Source organism: Canis lupus, chromosome 24, assembly GCF_003254725.2.
Source record: "Canis lupus dingo isolate Sandy chromosome 24, ASM325472v2, whole genome shotgun sequence".
Classification (NCBI taxonomy): Eukaryota; Metazoa; Chordata; class Mammalia; order Carnivora; family Canidae; genus Canis; species Canis lupus.
In genome coordinates this window covers 22,445,977-22,467,552 of record NC_064266.1, presented here as the reverse complement: position 1 = coordinate 22,467,552, position 21,576 = coordinate 22,445,977, and the positions used below count along the sequence as shown (strand labels likewise).

The 21,576-nt window shown below is 48.8% G+C and overlaps 1 protein-coding gene across 2 annotated transcripts; it reads right to left on the bottom strand.

Annotated features, from left to right (window-relative positions):
- Positions 1-520: 520 nt before the first annotated feature.
- On the bottom strand, positions 521-10,974 carry BPIFA2 (BPI fold containing family A member 2). 2 transcript variants are annotated; one of them, XM_049100521.1, is made up of 10 exons: positions 10,875-10,974; positions 9,903-10,072; positions 7,902-8,046; positions 7,128-7,235; positions 5,667-5,819; positions 3,334-3,415; positions 2,187-2,250; positions 1,441-1,667; positions 1,243-1,324; positions 521-694 (listed from the first exon to the last, which is right to left on the bottom strand). In XM_049100521.1, exons 2-8 carry the CDS (start codon positions 10,057-10,059, stop codon positions 1,621-1,623), a joined length of 756 nt encoding a protein of 251 aa, XP_048956478.1. In that variant the 5' UTR covers positions 10,060-10,072; positions 10,875-10,974; the 3' UTR covers positions 521-694; positions 1,243-1,324; positions 1,441-1,620. The 2 variants fall into 2 exon arrangements, with proteins under 2 accessions (XP_048956478.1, XP_035561595.1); XM_035705702.1 differs by lacking the exon at positions 1,441-1,667.
- Between the last annotated feature and the right edge of the window lie 10,602 nt (positions 10,975-21,576).

Sequence of the window (21,576 nt, the reverse complement as noted above, 5' to 3'; positions counted from 1 at the left end):
CAGGCTCTCAGGGCTGGTGATAGGAGTTGGAGTGAGCTCTGCGTCTAGAGACTAAGAGTCTGCTCACAGGTGCTGCTTAAATGGATCTCTGTTTCATTGGAACCCTAGCCCTTCTGAGGGACGGGCTGGGATGCAGCCTAGGGCCTTGACCCTATGTCCCTCTGCACTATACTCCTGAGCCCACAGACCAGGTGTTCCCCATTCTCCACAAGGCCTCTCAGAGTAGAAGGGAAGGGAGAAGAGCACTGGGTGGGGTTACCCAAAATGTGACTGTCCCGTTCTCACTGCCTGCCCGGCCCAGAGTAGACACTCACTAAATGCCTGCTGGGCACATGAATGGATAAACCAAGGAGATGTGACCCTGGGTGGTCTCTTGCTTTCTCTGTGCATCGGTGTCCCCATTTGTAAAACAAGCTGGATAGTTCCAGATGTCCCTTCCAGCTCCCACCCTGGTCTCTACCGCCCTAATTGCCTGACCCCTCATCCCAATGGAGGGAATAAAATGTGCCACACAGGAGGGTGCAGAAATGGTTTTTTATTGCAGGGGATGGAGGGTGGTGAGCCGTTCCTACTGTGAGGAGGAGTATCTGGGAGGGCTTCTGGCTGCGCTCAGGCTGTCACTCTGGTTGGAAGGTGGCTGCATCTGCCCGGATGGAAATGCTATAAGGGACACCATTGAGCCACTGGAACCGATCTGGAATGAGACCACAAGGGATTGTTGTGGATACCTGCCAGCCACCAGACACTGCTGCCTGAACTCTTTTCTACAATATCCTGCAGAGTCTAAGGCTTTGGAGAAGGGGCTGGCACTGTGGTTTGGGGTGTGTCTCTGGCACCTGGCACTGACCTATCCTCCTCCCCATATTCTCCTTAACGATCCATTATGAACAGTGGCAGATGTGAAAAGACTGATCAGAGGCCAAGACAGGAGCCAGGGTTCAGGGCTCAGTATCATGGGTCGGGGTCAGGATCATGGTCTGAGATCAAGGTCATGGCTCGGTCTGCGACCGATGTTCTTGCTCAGTAAATAACTGAGGTCAAAGCTCAGTTTGTAAGCAGGATCCAGGCTCACAGTCTGAGTGAGTGAATAAGGCTTAGGGTACAGAGTATGACCAGGATCAGACCAGAGTCACAGTTCAGTCTATGACCAAGATGAGGGGGCTCAGCCTGCTGCTGAAAAGGAAAGAGAAGCCAAGCATGGAGGGGCCTCAACCTCTTATGGAGTACAGAGCCACCCCTTACCTTCAGGTGGGCCTCACCAGCAGTCCTCCTCATCTCTCTCTTCAGGCAGCATTAGGCACGTGGTCTTCCTTCTGAAATTTATCTGAAGGAACAAAATGAATAGCAGGTCTCGGTCTCCAGTAGAAACCAGATCCCAATGGCTGCCACTCTCCAGTGGGTCAGTCTAACAGGCATGGGACCTCGGGTATGTCAGCCCACCTCTCTGAGCCTCAGTTTGTTCATCTGTAAAATGGATATAACGACAATTCCCAGGCCACAGTGTTGTCACAAGGATCCAATGGGAAGGTGTATGCAAAGCTGGAGTAGAGTGATGGCCCAAGAAACCGACCTGTGGCTCTTTCCATAGAAGGGCCGCCTCCAGGACCCTGACACCTTCATTTACTCCACTTCCATTGCTCCAGCATCCCTAGCAACCTCAGCCTTGCCTAGAGACCAAAGGCCAAAGAAAGTCCCCACCATGGCTGGAGGAGGAACCATAGCTTTTCATAAAGAGGGAGAGGGAAGGGCAGGTGTTTACTAGTAATGCCTACTGGATATTAGACTCTATGTTCCTTCTTTTAATCCACTCATCACCTTCCAGTGTTTAAAATCTTGGTTCACCCAGAAGGAAACAGGCTCAGAGAGGTGCAGCCACTTGAACAAAACCCCCCAGTTGCTAAATAGCAAAGCCAGGATTTGAACCCAGATCTGGCTCATCTTTCTCACATCATTCTGCCAGGCAGATTCTGCGGGTTTAAAGAGCGGTGATGGTAGAGAGCTCACAGAGGCCCGGAACTCCCTCAGTTTGGCCACACTCTCCCAGCTTGCTCAGATGCTGGGTCTTCCTGCTTCTCCAGAGCCCCCTGACCACCCCTGCTGTGGCTGGGCACAGGGCTCATGCTTGGTCTTGGGAGGCTGCAGAGGGAAAGCCCCTTTCCACCCCCGGTCCCCAGGCTGTGATTTACCAATGATGTCCTGAATAATATGCCCATCCAGGTTGGAGAGTAAGGTATGGATCAGTGGGCACACCTGGGGGGAGGGAGAGAGAGAGAGAGAATGAGTGAGGGAGGGAAGGAGAGGAGGGCCAGAGCAGGAAGGAGGACAGATCATTATCAGCTGGGATCAAACTGCCAGCCACCTACCAAGATCTCAGAACAATAGAAATCTAGAAGCCCAAAACTAGAGAACCATAGGAGGCCAGAATTCTAAATCCTTAGAACATTGGAATCCTAGAACCTTGAGAATCTAGAGTGTTAACATCTCAGAAGCCTACACTCTTAGAAACCTTGAACTTTGGAACCCTGGAATTTTAAGGAATCAAAGGGGGCCCTGGGAACCATAGAGCAGAGTTTCTCACAATGTGTGTGTACAATTCCCTGAGGATCTCATTAAAATGCAAATTCTGATTCAGCATGTCTGGGGGTGGGTAGGAGGGCGCAGCACAGAGTGGCTGCATTTCTAACCAGCTCCCGGGTGAGGCACCCTTGCTACTGGTCAGAGGACCATATTTTGAGTAGTGAGACTCCTCCAGTTCAATGAATGACAGAACCACCTAGAGGGTTTTTCTTTCATAAACCCAGATTCTCAGCCCCCTTCCAGAATGACTGATTCAGAATCTCTGGAACTTTGGACACATAGTACATATGGTTTTGTATGATGCACAGATGAAAATACTGATTTTATAGGTCTCTATATTTTTAAAATTAATTACATAAGTGATATTAATTTCTAATTATGGTGGAGATACAGTTTTCTTTTTAAAATTAATGTTTTTAAATAAGTTTAAGTAAAATCATGTTGTTTAAAGGAGGAACGCATTAGCTAAAAAGGCATATTACGGGCAGGTAGATATGGTGAATGGACCAAGCTTGGGACCCAGTGATTTCAGCTCATGTCAGCCGTCCCCTCCCACCCCCCCGCTCCTCTCTCCTTCTCCACAGGCTGAGTAAAGGGGCACAGGTTCTAGCTGACAGCCCAATGAGAAGTTTGCACCCCAGAAGAAAAGGTGCCAGAGAGTACAGTTAGGGCATACCTGTGAATGGCATACCTGCCTCCCTTTCCTCCCCCTCACCCCCAGGCATGTCTCTGGGCCCCAAGGAGAGGGGGACTCACATCCTTCTCTATCAGGCGGGACAGGGTCTTTGTCAGGAAGCTGCTCACGGTGTTCGCGGCCTTCTCGATCAGACCATTGTGGCTGGAAAAGACAGGCAACTGATAAAGCCCAGTTAAGGGGGCAGAGCTGCCACACAGTGGGGTGGGGAGAGGGTAGGAGATGGTGGACCACCTTGAAATGAGGTAAACCCAGGAGTAGTGCAGTGACTTTCTAACCACAGGCTGAGCCTCTATTCAGGGGCACCACACTTCTGTCCAGAGGCTCACTTCAACCTTAAGACCCCACTCTTTCATTTGACACATCCACAGATCACTGCCTGCATGCCAGGCATCGAGCTATGCTGAGGACATGGGGATGAGCAAAGCCCAAGCAGCTCCTAACCTGGTGCCTAAACATGAAACAAGTCTTGCTATGGCTGGCTCCTTCGCTTCAGCTCCCAGCATGACTGGCACCTCCTCAGGGCAGCCCTCCCTGTCTGCTTGCCTAAGGGAGGGCTTTCTATCATTCGGTCCTGTTACGTGCACTGCTCTGCTGCGGGCTCATTGTAACCTGACATTTTCCTTGAGGGCTCTTTACTGATGGACTGGACGCTTGTCTGTTTACCTTTTCCTCAGGACAATAAACTCCAGGAAAACAAGGAAAACTCCTTGTCTGTTGTCACCAATAAATTCTCCAGAGCTCAGAACCTATCTGGTACATAACAGATGCTCAAGCATTTTTGGCTGAAAGACTGAAGTAAACATAGAATTAAATATAGAATAATGGGCACCTGGGTGGCTCAGTTGGTTAAACATCTGCCTTCGGCTCAGGTCACGATTCCAGGGTCCTGGGATCAGTCCCGCATTGGGCTCCCTGCTCAGCAGGAAGTCTGCTTCTCCTTCTCCCTCTGCCCCTCCCCGCCCCTCATTCTCTTTCTCTCAAATAAATAAATAAAATCTTTGAAAAAAATAGAATGACAGCTTGTAACAAGTACTCTGAAGGGCAAGAGTAGATTATTTTGAGGGAGAACCTGAAAGTTGAGAAATAAGTGCAGGTGGAGGGGAAAAGGTTTTTCTAGAAGGTCAGATCAACGTGGGCACAGGTCTAGAGGTGAGAAAGAGCTTGTTGGAGACCTGGAGCAAAGGCCAGTGTGTCTGGAGCAGAGTGAGCAAGTCCGGAGCCAGATCCGACTGAGCTAAGACAGTCATGGGGAGTGCTTGGCGTGAGCGGACGTGGAGCAGCAGAGAGGGGTGCCATTTCACAGATGTGGACATTGAGACCCAGAGCAGCAGGAGGAATTCCCTGGGACTGCAGACAAGGCAGGATCCAGCAGGGCTCAGCGCTATCAGTTTGCACCCCAGCCTTCCCAAATAACATCAGGTAGTGGAGTTTTTCTTCGGTTTGGGGGGATCCTTGCAAACTGTGATCAAATCCCTTGAAGGGGTCGGGTGGAATGACCTCTGCTCAAGGCCCTCAGGGCTGAGAGCACAGACCCCAGCCTTGTTTGCCTCAACGCTAACCTGCCCCAGCCCTCAATTTCCAGATAATTCTCCTCCAACAGCCACCAAGCCCTTCCTCCCTCGACCCTCTTCCTCCACCAAATCTGCTCTTTCAAGCATACAGGTTAAGAAGTAGATTTTGTGGATTAACAGGGATCAGTGATTTAAATGGAGAGGATTCGGTTTTCAAGATCTCATTTCAGGAACTTTCCAGTGAATGGAGGACTCTCTGGGGACAATCCCAGAAATTAGAGCCCACGGTGAGCATTTACTTCTCTTCCCTCTCCCACATGGAGGCAGGAAGGAAAATACAATTTATTATTATTATTATTATTATTATTATTATTATTATTATTGAAAGGTATAATGATAAAGGGGTCACTTTTTCAAGAAGAAGTAAGAATCCTAAATGTGCATGCACCTAACAACAGAGCTTCTAACAGCAGGAATCGGAATTCTGACAGAACTGCAAAGTGATCAGAGGCCAACACTCCTGTCTCAGGAATGGAAAGAACAAGAAGACAGTCAGCATGGATATTATCATCACTGAGGGCTTAATGTGTGCCAGGCTGTGTGCTAAGCACTCATATTTTCTCATATGGTCAACAACCAATGAGGAGGCATTATTGTCACTTTCAGTTTACAGATGAGTAAACTGAGACTCAGAGGGGCTAACTAGGTCACAAAGTGGTAAGTCAGCATCGAGTTGGTATTTGAACCAGGGTCTGTCTGACTCCAGAGCCTAAACTCTTTCTCGCCACAGGGTGCCACTTCGTGGGTATAGGAATAAGGCTGAAGCTAGGGGTCCTCAACTCCTCTGAGAGCCCAGCTCTGCTGAGATGGATGGGCCTTACCTGTCCAGCACGGTGAGTGAGATGCTGTCCTCATCACTGCTGCATTTTCCCACGATCACTGTGACGGCACCAGTCTGGGCATTAGTTGCAAGTCTGACGCTAGTCACGAGGTCCAAAGAGACCTTCAGGTTGACCACCCGGTCAATGAGAGGCCTGGAGGAAATAAGATTCCCAGTGAACAGAGGTCTAGAAGGCCCACTGGGGTTCTTCCACCAGTATGAATATTTACTCTCCAAGATGTCTATGGATAATGTCAGCACTGTCTATATTCCTAATGCGATTAACATTTACATTAAGGGCTTCTTCACCTGGCCACAGATTTGGTTCATATGACAGTTTTATATAGCACCACTCTAATAATGAAAATAATAATAATAGTTAACATTTATTGAGGGCAAATTATATGCTAGGCATTTTAAAAAAATATTTATTCATGAGAGACACACAGAGAGAGGCAGAGACATAGGCAGAGGGAGAAGCAGGCTCCCTGTGGGGAACCTGATGCCAGACTCAATCCCAGGACTCTAGGATCATGACCTGAGCCAAAGGCAGATGTTCAAGCACTGAGCCACCCAAGTGCTCCTATGTTAGGCATTTCTAAAAAGCAGTTTTTGGGCGTGCCTGGGGGGGGCCCAGTGAGATAAGAGTTTGACTTGATTTTGGCTCAGGTCATGATTTCAGGGTCCTGAGATTGAGCTCTACGTCAGGCTCCTTGCTCAGTGAGGACTCTGCTTAAGATTCTCTCTCCCTCTTCCTCTGATCCTCCCCCTCCTCTCTCTTTGCTCTCTAAAAATAAATAAATCTTTAAAAAAACATATTTTTTTCCTGGATTAATTCATTTCATCATTACAGTGATACCATGAGGTAAAATTACTATTATTATCTTTATTTTCAAAATGGGGAAACTGATACAGAGAGGTTAAGTAACCATCCTGAGATCTCATGGCTAATGAATGATGGAATCTCCGTGTCTTCAATTTGTCTTCTTCCACATATGCTCATTTTTCCTATCTCTCTCTTTTAAAATAATTAAAATAATTTAAAATCATAATTTCCCACATGTCCTTCACTATATACTGCACACTACTATGTGTGTTTAGCCATAATGATCACTGCTTTTTTCAAGAGAATCTCAAGAGACAAAATAATGCTGGTGGAAATTTTGCCAAAGAGTTATAAATGCTCATGCCTTCTCAGTTTTTCAAATTTTATAATTAGATAAATGTTATGATTTCAGAAATATTTAATAGGGGATTGTTTTAAAAGAGACTTTGTTCTGGCCAAAGTTCATTAGAACATTTACTTCAGATTTTAGAGCTGGAAAGTCCACTTCATTTACAAATTAGGAGACTGAGGCCCAACGCCACACAGTAGCATGGAGAAGTGCCTGATTCCAGTTTGGAGATCCATTGGCCATGGTGCACTTCCTCTCCCAAATCCCAGACCCTAATGCATACTCACAGGGCCAGGGTGACATTGGCAACAACGGGGATCCTTATGTTAAGGCCTTCACCATCAAGAGTCAGTTCAGCTTTGATTTTCAGGATGCGGGAGTTAATGATGTTCAATCTGTGCAAAAACCACAATTTCCCTTTGTTATTCCACATGACAGCCATGTGCTGAACACCTCTCTACACCAGCATCATGCTGAACATTTGGGCCTCACCAACCTTACCTTCTCTGGCCTTCACAATAGCCCTGTTCAGAGGTTTGGTCCTCTCCATGTTATGACATGGCATACTGAGGCTCAGGCAGATGTAATTTCCCACAAAGGTTCCAGGGAGGAATAAGTGTCAGAGTTGAATTTGAACCCAGAACTGTTTGACTCCAAAACCCCATGTGTAGAGCCAGCTATGTGGTATGAACTCCAGTTTTCTCTCTCCTGAGGAGATTCTGACTTTTATCCTCAGCTATATTTGGTGAAGAAAGTCATGCTCCTTGGAAAAGGGACCTCAGGCACCAGCAAACAGGTGGAGTTAAGGATTAAGAGGATCCTTGCCCTGATCCTAAAATTATGCAACATGGAAGCCTAAATCCATGAGATGCCCAGATTGGCCCTGCAGTCCTGCTTCTAATTTGCTCAAGCTCTGATGAAGTTGGCCTCAGACCACCTTGATTCTGTGGGGAGGAACAAGGTTTAGCTACCTTTCTGTCTTTGACCTTAAACTCACCTCCCCAAAGATGGGTGTTCCCTTTTCTTGGAGCAAAGATCTCCACCCTGAAACATCAACTTACCCCAAAGTGTCATCCTTAGCTGGAACAATCTTAGAAAGAGCATCATTCACCAAGTTCTTCACTTCCTGCACCTTTTCCTCAGCCAGATGCCAAGCCTTGGATTTCTGAATTATCTTCCAGTCAGCCTTCAGTTTTTGAAGAACAGCTAACAAAAACGATGGTCATTTAGTGTCATGCATCACTTACGGAGCAGTGACTCTGCACCAGGCACTAGGTAAGACTATTTGCCTGTTATTTCATTTACTCTTCATAACTACCCAAATGAGATAGATATTGTTATTATCTGCATTTTTAAATGAGGAGATAAAGGATCAAAAGGTTAAGAAATGTGCCTAAAGGGGACGCCTGGGTGGCTCAGTGGTTGAGTGTCTGCTCAGGGCATGATCCCAGTCCCAGGATCGAGTCCCACATCAGGCTACCTGCATAGAGCCTGCTTCTCCTTCTGCCTAGGTCTCTGCCTTTCTCTCTATGTCTCTCATGAATAAATAAAATCTTAAAAAAAGGGAAATGTGCCTGAAGTCATGAGTCTGGAGAGCCCTTGTTCCTTCCATGCTGCCTTCATACTAATATATACTCATCACTCGTAAACAAAGTTATCACTCAACTAACCAGGCAATTGATGTTGATTGTACAGCAGCTTCTAGTGGTGACTTGAGAAGAGGTCTATTGCTCTAAATGAGATGTTCACACGAGTTTAAGAAACTAGGTCAAACAAAATGAGAGAATAAACTAAGAAATGGAAAATCTAGAAGGAAAAAGTATGGCTCCAACTCAAAAGTGACAAATGGGAGTCCCAGAATGACAGCTTTGCAGTAGGCTCAGATAGCAATAATTCATACAGGAACAGGAAAACAAAGTGTTCTAATGGGAGGGCTCCAGAGAAAAGAGGGATTAGATAGTCATAGCAGATGTAGAATGGTGCATATAAAAAGAATTAAGGCTATGCAATAGGAAATAAATCAAGTGAGAAACAAGACAATTATTAATCCAAGGAAAAACAAAAAGGTATACAAGAGAAGCCATGTAATTATAGTTCTGCAACTTGGCTCTGCAATGGACAGTATCTACCTAGTTATGATGGTGCAAGTGGAGACTACCAATTTCAATAAAAGTATATTTGGTCCTATAATTCACTAGGTGACCTTGATCCAGACACTTCTGTTTCTGAACTCAGTTTTCCCAGCAGTGAAATTAGAGAGTGGATCCTTTCTATATCTTTGGAGGTTGCCTAAGCCCTGACAAGGTTTGAATGGTAGCCATTTATAGCATTTACTTCCTCCTATAAAGAATGTTTGTCAGTGTGCTGTTAATGTTTCAAGAAAATGAAAAGAAAACCAAATTCTCTTAAGAAATCAGAATAAAAACGAGACATGATTAAATAGAAAGCTAGGTAGCTCTAAGGCTACTAGACTGAGGTATGGCTAATTTTCAATGAATTAATACAAATCAATAAGAAAATTGAACAACCTAGCAGAAGAATATTCTATGAATATGAACAAAATATTTATGCCAAAATATGTAAATAGTTAATAAAATATGAAAAAAATGAGTGAATTCTTTCATAACTGGAGAAATGCAAAGTGAAATGAGTTACAATCTTTTATCTATGGAATCACCAAAACATTTAAGTTGCCCACACAAGTGCTGTCAAGGGAGTAAAAAGAAGGCACTCTTCCAAGACTTCTGGAGAGAAGGTTAGTGTAGGGGATTTGTCAACATCTCCTATATTTTAAAATGTGCATACCTTTGGAACTTTTTAGGAATTTATCCTATGCACATATTAGGAAAATTTGCCATAATATAATGTGTAAAAGGATATTCATTTCAGCATTGCTTGTTCCTAGAAAAATAATGAATGAATGAAGCAGGAACTGAACAGCCCCCTTTTTTCAGTAAACCACCCTTAAACAGCAACCCCTGGTGGCAGCCTCTGGTAATGCAGGCACAGTATTCAGGAGGCAAGCTCCTAGGTGCCACTGATCATCCCTCTTGTTGACTCACATTCAAGTGTATTGTCAACGGTCTCAAGTCCTTTCTCAACAACAGGTTTCAGTTTGTCCACAACATTATTCAGGTCGTCGCCAAGATTTCCAAGGAGAGACGCGGAGGTCCCAGTGAGCAGGCCGCATAAGAGAACAAGTTTCCAAAGCTGAAGCATCTTGTCTTGACACCTGGACAGTCATAGGAGGAACAGAAGTGAGAATTACCCAGAGACAAAAGAAATCTTTGATAAGCACCTATCATTCTTACACTTCACATTCCTTTAAGATAGATATGGCTAACTTCTGTTTTACAGATGAACTCAGGTCAGAAAGCTAGAGCAACTTGCCCAGAGGCACACAGCCAGTGAGTAGAAGAGCTAAAATTTGAAAAGTCACAGTTATCTCCAAGTCTATGCTCTTCACACGAAGGTCCTTTACGTATGCTGGCTCCTCTACCTGGAACATCTTTCCTCGTCTCTGCAATTTTGCCTAAGTCATTTCCTACTGACTCTCCAGCTTCAGGAATATGTCATGCCTTCTGTGAAGCTCACTCTGGGCCCCTTCTCTTCCCAAAGTTGAGGTTAGGGTGTCCCACCACACCATCCTACTGTCTTTGTCTTCTTTTCAGAGTTCTAGGTGTCAGTTAGTGATGACTTATCTACCTTTCCCACCAGGCTGTGAACTCCTTAGGAGAAGGACTACAACTTACTTTACTGTAGACTCTCCAGCCCCCAGTAAAAACCTGGGTCTAGGAAGTACAATAAATAAATATTTGCTGAATAAAAGTATGGGCAAATAAATGGGCACCATGTCACGACCCTACGTTGTTCATCAGTTTGACACTTCTCCTAACATAATATATCTCTTAATATGCTATATTCAAAATATTAGTGAATCCAAGTGGCCCCATCCTTCTGCCTCTTGCTCCCAAAATATTCTGAAGATCTCCATGTGGAGTGCCATTGGGGGTAGGGGGAAGCCCATCACTCACAGGTTTGGAGGAGGATGTTCGTAAATCCTTGCTCCTCTGCACGGTCTCCTGGGATTCTGCTAGGTGTTGGTGGCCTTTATATGGTGGTGACAGGATGGGAGGCTACACACAGAAGCAAGTGCTGGTTCCAGGGCCATCCAGAGAGATTCCAAAGAAAATAACCCTGTCCAGGATGAGCAGATAGATTTCCGACCCAAAGGTCACTTAGGATGCTTGAGCTGAAATGGATGGACGTGCAGAAGCCTTTCTGCCAAGACTATGACCAGGTTCTCATGGAGCCTCCAGAGGCCAATACAGCAACCATCATGAGTGGGAGTTGGGGTGACGATGGAGTACAGATGAATAGGAGAATGATCTGGTGGGAGGATCCATAGTGATCATGCAGCTAATTCTGTCCTCACTTGGGAACTGAGGCACAGAGAGGGGAAACAACCAGTTTGAGGTCACCCAGTAAGAGAAGTTCAGTGGTGGACCTCACAGACAGTCAGGGTCAGTGACCAGGGAGGTCACTCTGCCCAACCCTCCTCTGGTGTCTGAGGGTGGAGCCAGCCTCAGTGTGAATGTTTGTGATGACGGAGAGCCCACTATCCCCCAAAGCCTGCCTGCTCCATCTAGTTGGTCAGGAGTTCCTCCTCAGAGTGAACAAAATCTGCCCCCACATTACCCCCATATATGTGGGCAAAAGCGAGGCCTGGGAAAGTTAAGAGCCTTACCTGAGGCTGCACAGCCAGTGTCAGGAGATACATACCACCAGGTCTCCCTCTGCCCATTTGCCACCATTTGCTTCACTCTCAACACAGCTGCCAGAGAGGTGTCACTTGCAGAGTCCTCACCATGGCCCATGGAGCCTGTGGCATCTGCTCTCTGCCTTTCAAAACTCACCTCCTACCTCTCTCTCCCCAGCCCCTACTGCTCTTCCTTCTGTTCCAGAAAGATGCCAACCTCTTTCCTGCCTTGGGCCCTTGCATAGGCTGTGCTCTCAGCCATGAGCTCTTCTCCCCATCTGTCCCCAGCCCTAGATGCCACCTCCTCAGAAGCTCCCTAACTATCTAGCTGAGGCGGCCAGACTCTCTGAACTTGCCCACCCTCAGCGACTTGTTGGCTTTTTTCATCACAAATAATCACAATTGGATTTCTTTTTTTTTGTTTTAATTGGTTCCCTGCCCCCAGTAAATTGTTAACACCCTGTGCTCTGGGTTCCACTGCTCTGTCACATAGGTCCCTAAGACCCTAATCTGTCCTTAGAATGTTTCAAGCCTCTCCTTGGAGCACCTCGTAGAGCAGCTGCCACTTGAGCAGGTGGTGAGGTCCCCAGCACCAGAGACGCTCAGAAATTGGAATAGGTGACTGCTGAGGTTCTGTGTGGTTTCACGTAGCTGGAGCCATGATTCTAGATCTCCTTGGCCTAGTGCTTAAAGAGCGATGTTGTAAAATTTTATGATTCTTTCCCTCAGGTTTCCTTTCTGCCTGGATCTGGCTGCCTTGCAGGGATGTGGTTCCCTCAGGCTTCCCACTTCTTTCCTTTTCTCACCCGCCCCCCATCCCCAGAGACCCCACCCTTTCCCTGCTGTGGCCTCCTGGAGCCATCGTGGCTGTGCAGGGCCCCTCCTCAGCATGGAGCGCATCAGGACAAAGCCAGCCTCTCCCCCTGGCATAGCTGCCTCTCACGGCTGAGCTCTGAGGTGATGCTGACTAGAAGCTCCCGTGCCCCCGTGCGGGCCTTGGGTAGCACAGAGGCAGATGAGTGAGTAGTTGGCCCTGTCCTCCCCTGAGCAGCTCAAAGGTCCTGCTGCCTAAGGAGCCATACTCTCCCAGTCATTCACTCCTCTGCAGCTTCATTGGCTCTGATCTCACGAGGATAGGACCTTCCGCCACAGCCTCAAGGGCCCCCTTCTGCTGAAACATTTGGGGGATCCCCCAAGCCTGATGTACACCAGGCTAAATTTGCCAAAGTGGGGAGAAACCAGGCCCCCTTCTTCCTGAGGCTCTCCAGATCCTACTTCCAACAGTGGTGCGGAATACTTGAACAAGTCCACATACACACGTGTATAGACACACACACACACACACACACACATACATGCATGCATGCATGTGTATGTGCCCATCAAGAGCAAGATGGCACAAGCAAGACTCCTATGAAGAAAACAATGGTTCCTTGCCTGCAATGAGAAATTACAGAAGCCCAGAGATCAGTGTTAACCACTGTTTTGCATGAAAGAGCTCACTTCCCACAAAGGGGGATTCATTTCCACAGATAGCCTGGGTCTGTTTTCTTCCTTAAATACTTTAGACACAATGAGCTGGCAAGGCCCACTGGAGAATGAAGCCAATACTAAGGAAATGAGAAAATATGTCATTTGAGCACCTAGATCCAACCGTGCCTGAAGTCATCTATGTCCCTGGACTTTTGAGTTCAAATGAATTTCTTCTTCCCTTTTTTTTTTTTTTTTTTTTTTTGTTTAAGCCCATGAATGGCACTCTTGCCACTCACAGCCACAGCAGTCCCCAGTCAGGCACTCATCGCTCACACTGGCCTCCTCCCTTCCGATGGCAGCTTGAGGCTCACACACTATCCTTGAAACATTGCAGAGCCTGAAGCCAGAGGGAGCTTAGGGTGCAGAAGTTTAACCTCCTCACTGGGAAGTCTGGGGAGCCTGGCACCCAGAAAAGGAGGGGGACTCGTCCAAGTTTGCACAGTGACCTTGGACCCCGCTTCTCTTCCTCTTTTATTGAATATCTTTCAGTTTTGATTTTGGGCAATAGCCTTACTAAAAAGATGAAACAAAAGGACTTAGGAAGTATGTTTACCCTCCAGGCCCTTGAGTCTCATCCCTAGCTCATTCGCCCCAGGGTGGTCTGTGTCCTGGCTACTTGGTGGGGCTGGTGGTTGAACACAAACCACTGGACTGGGTGACCCAATGGTGCCCTGTGCCTTGTACCTTGAGTCCTGTGAGCTGTGGCCCCCACCCCAACCTCCGAGAGCCCCAGCTGAGCCTAGACACGACCCTCTCAACCCTGCAGCTCAGATGCACAGCACTCCACAGTGTGGCCTGATGGTCCTACAGGAGCTGAGAGCCCTAGAGCAAACTGGTGATAATAACAACTACCACTGATCTGGCACCTGCTCTCTATAGGTGATTCTACTTTATCTTGTCTCAGCCCCTCAGCAACCTTGCGTCACTTGCCCTGGGTTTCAGATGAGGGACGTGGGGCTCAGAGGGGAAGGACCACTTGCTCAAAGCCAGGCTGCGGACAGGAAAGGGCAGGGCTGGGAAGCAGTCACCCCAAGTCTGTGTCCTGGCCGGCAGAGGGGCCATGCCTGGGGAAGGTGCCTGGGGTACCCCGTAGCTGCTGTGTGCCTGGCGCTGCGCTCAATGCTTTAGGGGCACTTTCACCAGGTGATCCTCATGACAACTCCCCTAAGGAGCCTTGGAGAGCCCCCTTACCAGTGGAGGAGACTGAGGCTCCGAGAGCGGGGATGGCTTGGCCAGGCCTTACACAAACAGGAACTGGGTGTTTGGGTCCCAGAGAAGGTGCTTCCACCACCCCTGTCACACTGAGGCCAGCTGGCGGGGCAGGAGAGTCTGAGTTTGAACATCCTGTTTATCCCTCCGAATGTGCTGTTTGAGTTGGTTGTAACGCCTGGTGCCTTGGGCCCGTGTCAACTGGAACAAGCCACAGGAAACTCCAATGTGCCCACTTGGCATCCGGCTGGGGAGCACTGGCCAAGGGCTCAGGAGCACCCTGTGCATGTCTTCTCTGCTCCCTCACGTGCAACCCAGCAAGGACTCGGCAGGCCTGTCCTTCACACGGTCGTGGCTCGGAGGGTGGGAAAAGGCTGGTGGCTTCAGACCTAGCTCTGCTCACACTGCCCATAGCTCCACCGTAAGAGCACAGAGCAGGGGGAAGGTGGCAGCCTGGCTCCCCAAGCCTGGGGCTAGGGCCTGGAGAACCCTTCCAGTATAGCCTTGCAAGGTGGCCTTGGACCAGGTCATCAGAGTCTCCTCCTTGGCTGCCTGACACTTAGTTCTGCAAACGTCTAGGCCTTCTTCCTCCCGCCATGGGGCATGGAGCCGATGGCAGTGCTGAAATCTCTGAAGAGAGTTTTTCCTGCCTCAGGAACACAGCCCAGACCTCAGGCCTGGCATTGGTCCTTGGGAATCAGAGGGGTGCCGAGCGGGTGCTGAGAGTGGTGGGCCGAGCCTGGCTGTTGCTGGCTGAATGACCTGGACTGGGGCACCTGGTGACTCAGTCGGTTAAGCATCTGCCTTGGGCTCTGGTCATGATCCCAGAGTCCCGGGATCGAGCCCCACATCAACCTTTCCGCTCAGCGAGGAGTTGGCTTCTCCCTCTGCCCCTCCCCCTGCTCATGTGCTCTCTCTCTCTCAAATAAATAAAATCTTTTAAAAAAATGAATGACCTGGACAAGGGGTATCATTTTGCTGAATTTCTTCTTGCTGATCTGGGAAATGGGACTGACAACAGGCCTTGCTTCCAGGTACATTGTGAGGATGAGGAGGACAACCCACATGGTAACAACAATGATGATGATGATTATAGTTACTGCTGGCTTCTGGTCACTACACTGCTCCCCACCTCAGTTTCCCCACCTGCATGTAGCCGTGCCTCGATGGCATTATGGAGAAGATTGAATGAGGCCGTGCATCCAGCATGCGTAATGCTCAATTGATGGCAACTGTGCTTCTTATTTTTGTGCGCAGTGAGGTCCTGATGAGCTAAAGTGGGTTCAGCCCTCTGACGTGCCAGTGCAACCAATTCTGGCTCTGTTATCTGCTGGCATATGGACCCAGACAGGTGCATTTCCTCACTAGGCCTCAGTTTCCCCTCCTGGACCAATTTAAGGAAGTCTGAGTACTCTGGTCTCGTGGATGACTCTCCCTGAGTGTAGCATCCTGCTACACTTCCTCCTGAGGAAGTAGCATCCTGCTGAGAAGCCCTCTGGGGGAAGCTCTTGGGCTGGGAGGGGACGGTGGATCGGTGATGCCTGCCGCCACTCAGGACGGACAAGCAGAGCCTTGGTGGTGGCTCACGGTCCCTCCAGCTTGGTCTGAGCACATCTAGGCTGGAGTGGACCTTGGGTGTGTGTCTCAGCCTTTCCCCTTGTTGCCTGTGTGACAGCAGGCAAGTGCCCTAACCTCTCTGAGCCTCTATTTCCTACCATAGAATGAGAATTAGAGTGGTCTCTACCTCAGAAGAGCTGCTAGCAGGGGCTAAAGGAGGAAATGTGAGCAGAGAACCCAGCTCTGCTCCTGCTGGAGAAGGTTCTCCATGGATCAGAGTTGCCACCATCATCGTTATTAGTGCAATAAAACAGTAGTGCGTGGTGATGTAGCACAGAGTTTAGGAGCCCAGGGAAACTGGGAGTGTGACGAGGGACACAACGGGCCTGGGTGCAAATCCTCGCTCTGCCATTTACTAGCCCTGCCATCTTACCCTCTCAGAGACTCAGCTTACTTGTCCGTAAAGTGGGCACAGTGGGTGTGCCTACCTCGTAGGACTGGTCTGAAGAGCAGACAAGGTAACCCGGACATATCCGGTGAGCACTCTGTAAAGACCTGTGGCTCTCATTCTCCCACCGGAATGGAAGCTCCAGGAGGCAGGGATTCTGTTTTGTCCCCTGCCGTGCCCTCAGTGCCATCACAACCCCTTGTTGAAGAAATGTTCAATGAGTTGCTGTTATAATTTCTACACAAAGGTCAAGGACTTTGCCCACAGGCAGCTCCCCAAGGGAGAGCCATGGCGCTCTGTCTTCTAGTACTTTCCATGGGTATCTGCCTCTCCCTAGACGTCATGGTACCACCCATCTCTCCTTTCTCTCTCCGGTGCCTGCTTGCTCCTGGCGACCCTTGGTCTGGGAAGCGGCTTCGAGCGTGGGCTTGACTGGCCAGGCCGACCTCTCCCCTCAGCCCTGTGGCCTTGGCCATCCCTGGCCTCTCGAGCCTGTTGTTTCTCCGTGTTGGGTGCTAATGCCAGGCTCCGTGTTTGTCCAGTCTGCTGTGATGTGCCATGAGAAGACGTCAGTCTGGGGCTGGCTCGATGCTGGGGTGCTGCATCCGTGCCCCCTTTCACCCCAGCAAACACTCTCCAAAATCCCCCGCCCCAGGACATGAATGTGAGGGGGCACGTGAAGGGTCTCTGATGGTGGGTGGAGAGGTTGGTACTCTCAGAGGTCATCTGAGGTCCAGGCCTGCTTGTCTGGGTCATCCCGGAAAGAGAAGTGATGACAGCTCCTCTGGCGCATCCTGTACCTCTCTCTCCCCTCCTCAGGGTACAGGCAGTTCTTGCATGGCAGGTATTTGCCTTTTGGGGACAAGGGCCCCAGCCTGGAGGGTCGAGGGATGAATTTCTCATTGAAAATCTCCAGTGAGGCATTAAGGATTAGCTATCTCAACTCTGGGTCATGCTACCTTGGTATGACTACTAATCCCTACTGTCGCAGCTTCCTGGTCCCACTGACCTAGCCCTTAACCTCTGAGCTGGTATCTTTTTCCAAACACGTTCAATTATTTGGCAAGAAAGGTCCTAAAAAGTCATCCAGCCCACTGAGACCAGAGAGGGGGGCGATGAGGCTGGGGTGGCAGAGGGGTGGGTGGGGGGTCCTGGACTGAGAATCTGCTCACTGGCTCCCCCTCTCTACCCTTTCCCCGGGGGGATGGCTGATGTAGAGGTGCACCCAACTTTCACCCACTGAGGGAAATTCCTTTATTTTACTGTAAAGAGGCGGAAAGGATTGTCGCTTTTCCTTTGAATTCAGCCAGGTACGAATAATTCATCCAATTTATAATAGGCCCCAGCTTCCCACACTTGAACTGCCCACTCAGGAATCCTTGCAAATAAGGAAGACCCAAGGAACAAATGTTTTCTAACACATTGTCATTTTCACACCTGCTGTACACAACAATAATAAAGTTGTCACGATGTTACAGTCTGAAGACCTTTAATTATACATGTCACAATTTTGTCGTTGCTGTTTTTCTGATTTTAGAGGAAATGCATTTTGTTTCTTCAGCTCTTAAACATTTTATTCATTCATTCATTCATTCATTCACCTATTTGTTCATTCATCTAACGTAAACTGTTTTGAGCTGGGACCACTCTTCCATTTGATCACCATTTATGGGGTGCCTCCTGAGTGCCGTGCCCTGTGTTAAGTCTGAGATGAACTTGTCCCAGAGATGGGCCACCCCTCCAGGGCACTCAACCACTGCCATCAGCTCATGAGTGGTAGGAACGCATGGTCTCATGTTTGCTCACTCCCCCAAACAACCAGAGGCAGGTGCTATTTTGTTCCCATTTTATAGACAAGGAAACCGAGGCACAGAGAGGTGAAGTGAATGGCTCAGGGTCACACATGTAATGAGTACTGGGGATTTGAGCCCAGGGTGGGAAATATCAGAAACGGAGACAGAACATGAAAGACTTCTAACTCTGGGAAATGAACTAGGGGTGGTGGAAGGGGAGGTGGGTGGGGGTGGTGTGGGCTGGGGGTGACTGGGTGATGGGCACTGAGGTGGGCACTTGACGGGATGAGCACTGGGTATTATTCTATATGTTGGCAAATTGAACACCAATAAAAAATAAATTTATAAAAAAAATAAAGTGCAAACAACAAGTTAATTGACAGGCTGACCAACTGGCTGAATAGATAAATGGAGAGGATGAGATCCAGAGCCCAGTGAGAAGTTTCCAGAATCCTATCCCTCTCTCCATCTCTCCCATCCACCCTCCTATCCCTTCAGCCATCCACTCATCCCATCATCCATTCATTCATCACATATGTATGGAGCTTCTATGCTGGCCCTGCCCCATGCCGGGCTCTGGACCCCAGAGAGCACTCACATGTGCATCTACCCGCAGACCCCACCAGCAGAGGATAGAGGCGAACGTACACACCAAACAGGTAACATACTTGAAAATGTTTTGTACTTTGAAAACCCCTTTGGGATCCCTGGGTGGCTCAGCGGTTTAGCGCCTGCCTTCAGCCCAGGGCGTGATTCTGGAGTCCTGAGATCGAGGTCTGCATCAGGGTCTCTGCATGGAGCCTGCTTCTCCCTCTGCCTGTGTCTCTGCCTCTCTCTCTCTCTGTGTGTGTGTGTGTGTGTGTGTGTGTCTCATGAATAAATAAATAAAATTAAAAAAAAAAGAAAGAAAAAAAAACCGCTGCGAATGGTCAGAATTTTTCCTCTCAAGGCTTCACTGCTATCCCTGGCACAGAGCCTGGTCCTGATGAAGGCCCTTTATAAACACCAAAATGGGCTGAATTAAAAAACAAAACAAAACAAAAACAAAAACCAAAACAAAAACAAATTGGGCTGAATTGACCACTTTGGGACTTGAAAGAGGAAGTGATAAGACATTGTGATATAGATGGAGACAAGACGAGGCAGACATTGGCATAATTTCCACACCTGGGGTAGCTTTTAGTATTTTTGCCTTGCAGGGGCTTTAGTAATTACTCAGACCTCAGTTCAAGTGTTAACCCTCCTACTTTCTAGCTGTGTGATCCTAGGCAAGTTACATCACCTCAGCCTCCAGTCCTCATTTGCAAAATAGAGATCAATTTGCTGAAAGTGGTGTGAGAACTAGGTGAGGTTTAAGTCCCCGGCCAGGGCCTGGCACACAGTAAGTGCTCAGTAAAGACAGCTCCAAGTGCCTGCTCAGGGGGGAGAAAACGGAGGGGGTGGGTCTCTATCCTGACCCTGCTTCTACAGCTATATGATTTTAGGCAAAGCAAGTCAGTTCTCTGAACCTCCTCTCAGGTTCTGATCCTGGCAAGGAGGGACCGGGGAACAGTAAGTAAAAGAATACAGAGTCCTGGGGCACCAGGTGGTGGCTGCTTAAGTAAAAGGGGAGGACAAAGTATGGAGAGAACAGCAGAGCTGCCTGCCTTTCCTCCTGGGACTGTGATCTAGTGGGAACTCCACGTCCCACCATTGCCAGGCTCTCGTCTCTTCCAGAGCATCCCTAGAGCCTCCTCTCTGGCCTCTAGGACCTGCTCTGCATCAACGCCTCCAGTGCCTGGAGCCGGGTCTGAGGATGTCACACCTCAGACAGGTCTCCCCATCCTTCAGGGTGCCTCTTCTAGGAAGCCCTCACTGGCTCACTTAGCTGGCCCTTCTCACTCTCTGCCCTGTAGGTTTTTGGACAGGTCTCTTCCTTGCACACACACACGCACACACATACACACACACACGACTGTCAACTCCCGGAGGCCAAGGTCTGGCTGGGATTTGCTTCACTTCCTATTATGGCTGATGCAGAGTGGACTGATACGTGTTTGTCAGTTGCATCCATTGGGGTTCTTTGGGTTGCTTGTAATGGGAAATTCAACCCTAACTGACTTATGCGTGAAAGGGAGTCCTTGCTCACATAACTTGAAGGTCTGTGGGTTTCAGGCGTGGCTGAATCCGAGCACTCAAAGGAAATTTGGGGGGCTGCTTCTCTTCAGGACGTGGCTCTGCTTTCTTCTTCATTGGCTTCATTCTCAAACTGACTGCCCCTAAGAGGTGGCGGAAACAGCCACTGGCAGCTCCGGGTCCATGCCCTGTCTTAACAACCCTAGCAGAAAGAGGGTATTTCTTCCTTAATATTCCTTCAGAAGTCTAGGGCTGAGCCCCATTGGTCCACCGTAGGGTTACATGCTGAGCTCTGAAGAGTTCACAGTGACTGGGGCGAAGGAATACAGATGGGCCGGTATGAACACACATACCCATGAGAGGAGGCAGGGGCGCAATGGACAGAGGGGTAGGAGGACAGTCAGGGGAGCATGGCCAAGGGAAGAACAGGTTTCAAGGAGGAGGAAGTAGTGTGGGTGCCCAGGCTGAGTAAGATGAGGCTAACAAGGGCCCACAGGTTCCTTCTGCGTGGAAATTGTTGAGGACCTGGTGGGGGCTGGGTTGTGGGGTGGAAACCAGGGGATAGAGGGCTAAATGTGCCCAAGATGAGCCTGCAGCCCAAAGGGTGACCCATGGGCTCTGCAGGGAGACTGTTGGCAATGAGGAACCTCATCCGCCCAGACTAATCACCCCAGGACCTGCATTTTAATGAGGGTTCAAGGCTGAGAAGCTCAGCTCTGGGGAACTTGGCTGAGAAGGGAAAGGGGGGTGGAGCTGGAGGGAGTGGGGTGTCAAAAGAAAGGACCTGGATTCTTCCTAAGGTGGGAGACACTGGACTGTGTTTAGTTGTATGCTCTTAACAAGGGGAAAAAAAGTTAGCTTTCTGTTCACAAAGTGAAACTTCATTAATATTTCACAGGACATTGTTTCATGTTTGCATAAATCAGAGTCACATCAAATGTGACCTGACTGTATTTGTTGCCTGAAAGAACAGACATCCTGAGAGCCTCCCACTCTGGGTCTTTTGGCACCTGAAGGCCTCCCCGGGGTTATTGCTGGACCAAGGAAAGCAGGTGCTGGGGGTTCTGGGAGAACACCAAAGGCCACTCTGCTTCCCTCCTGTCTCCCCACTTGGCTCTGCATGACTTTGCTCCAGGCCGCCAGGGACCTTCAGGTTCACAAAGATGTTTCTGGAAAAGGAGGTTGAGAGAATGGATGCTGTCACTGGTGTCGCTAGGCAGAAGAGCCTTGTGAGCCACCCCTGTCAGTGTGTCTTCAAGCCATGGGCCCATGTGACATGAGGGAGGCCTAGAGGGACTTGAGCTGGGGGTCGCTTTGTTCAG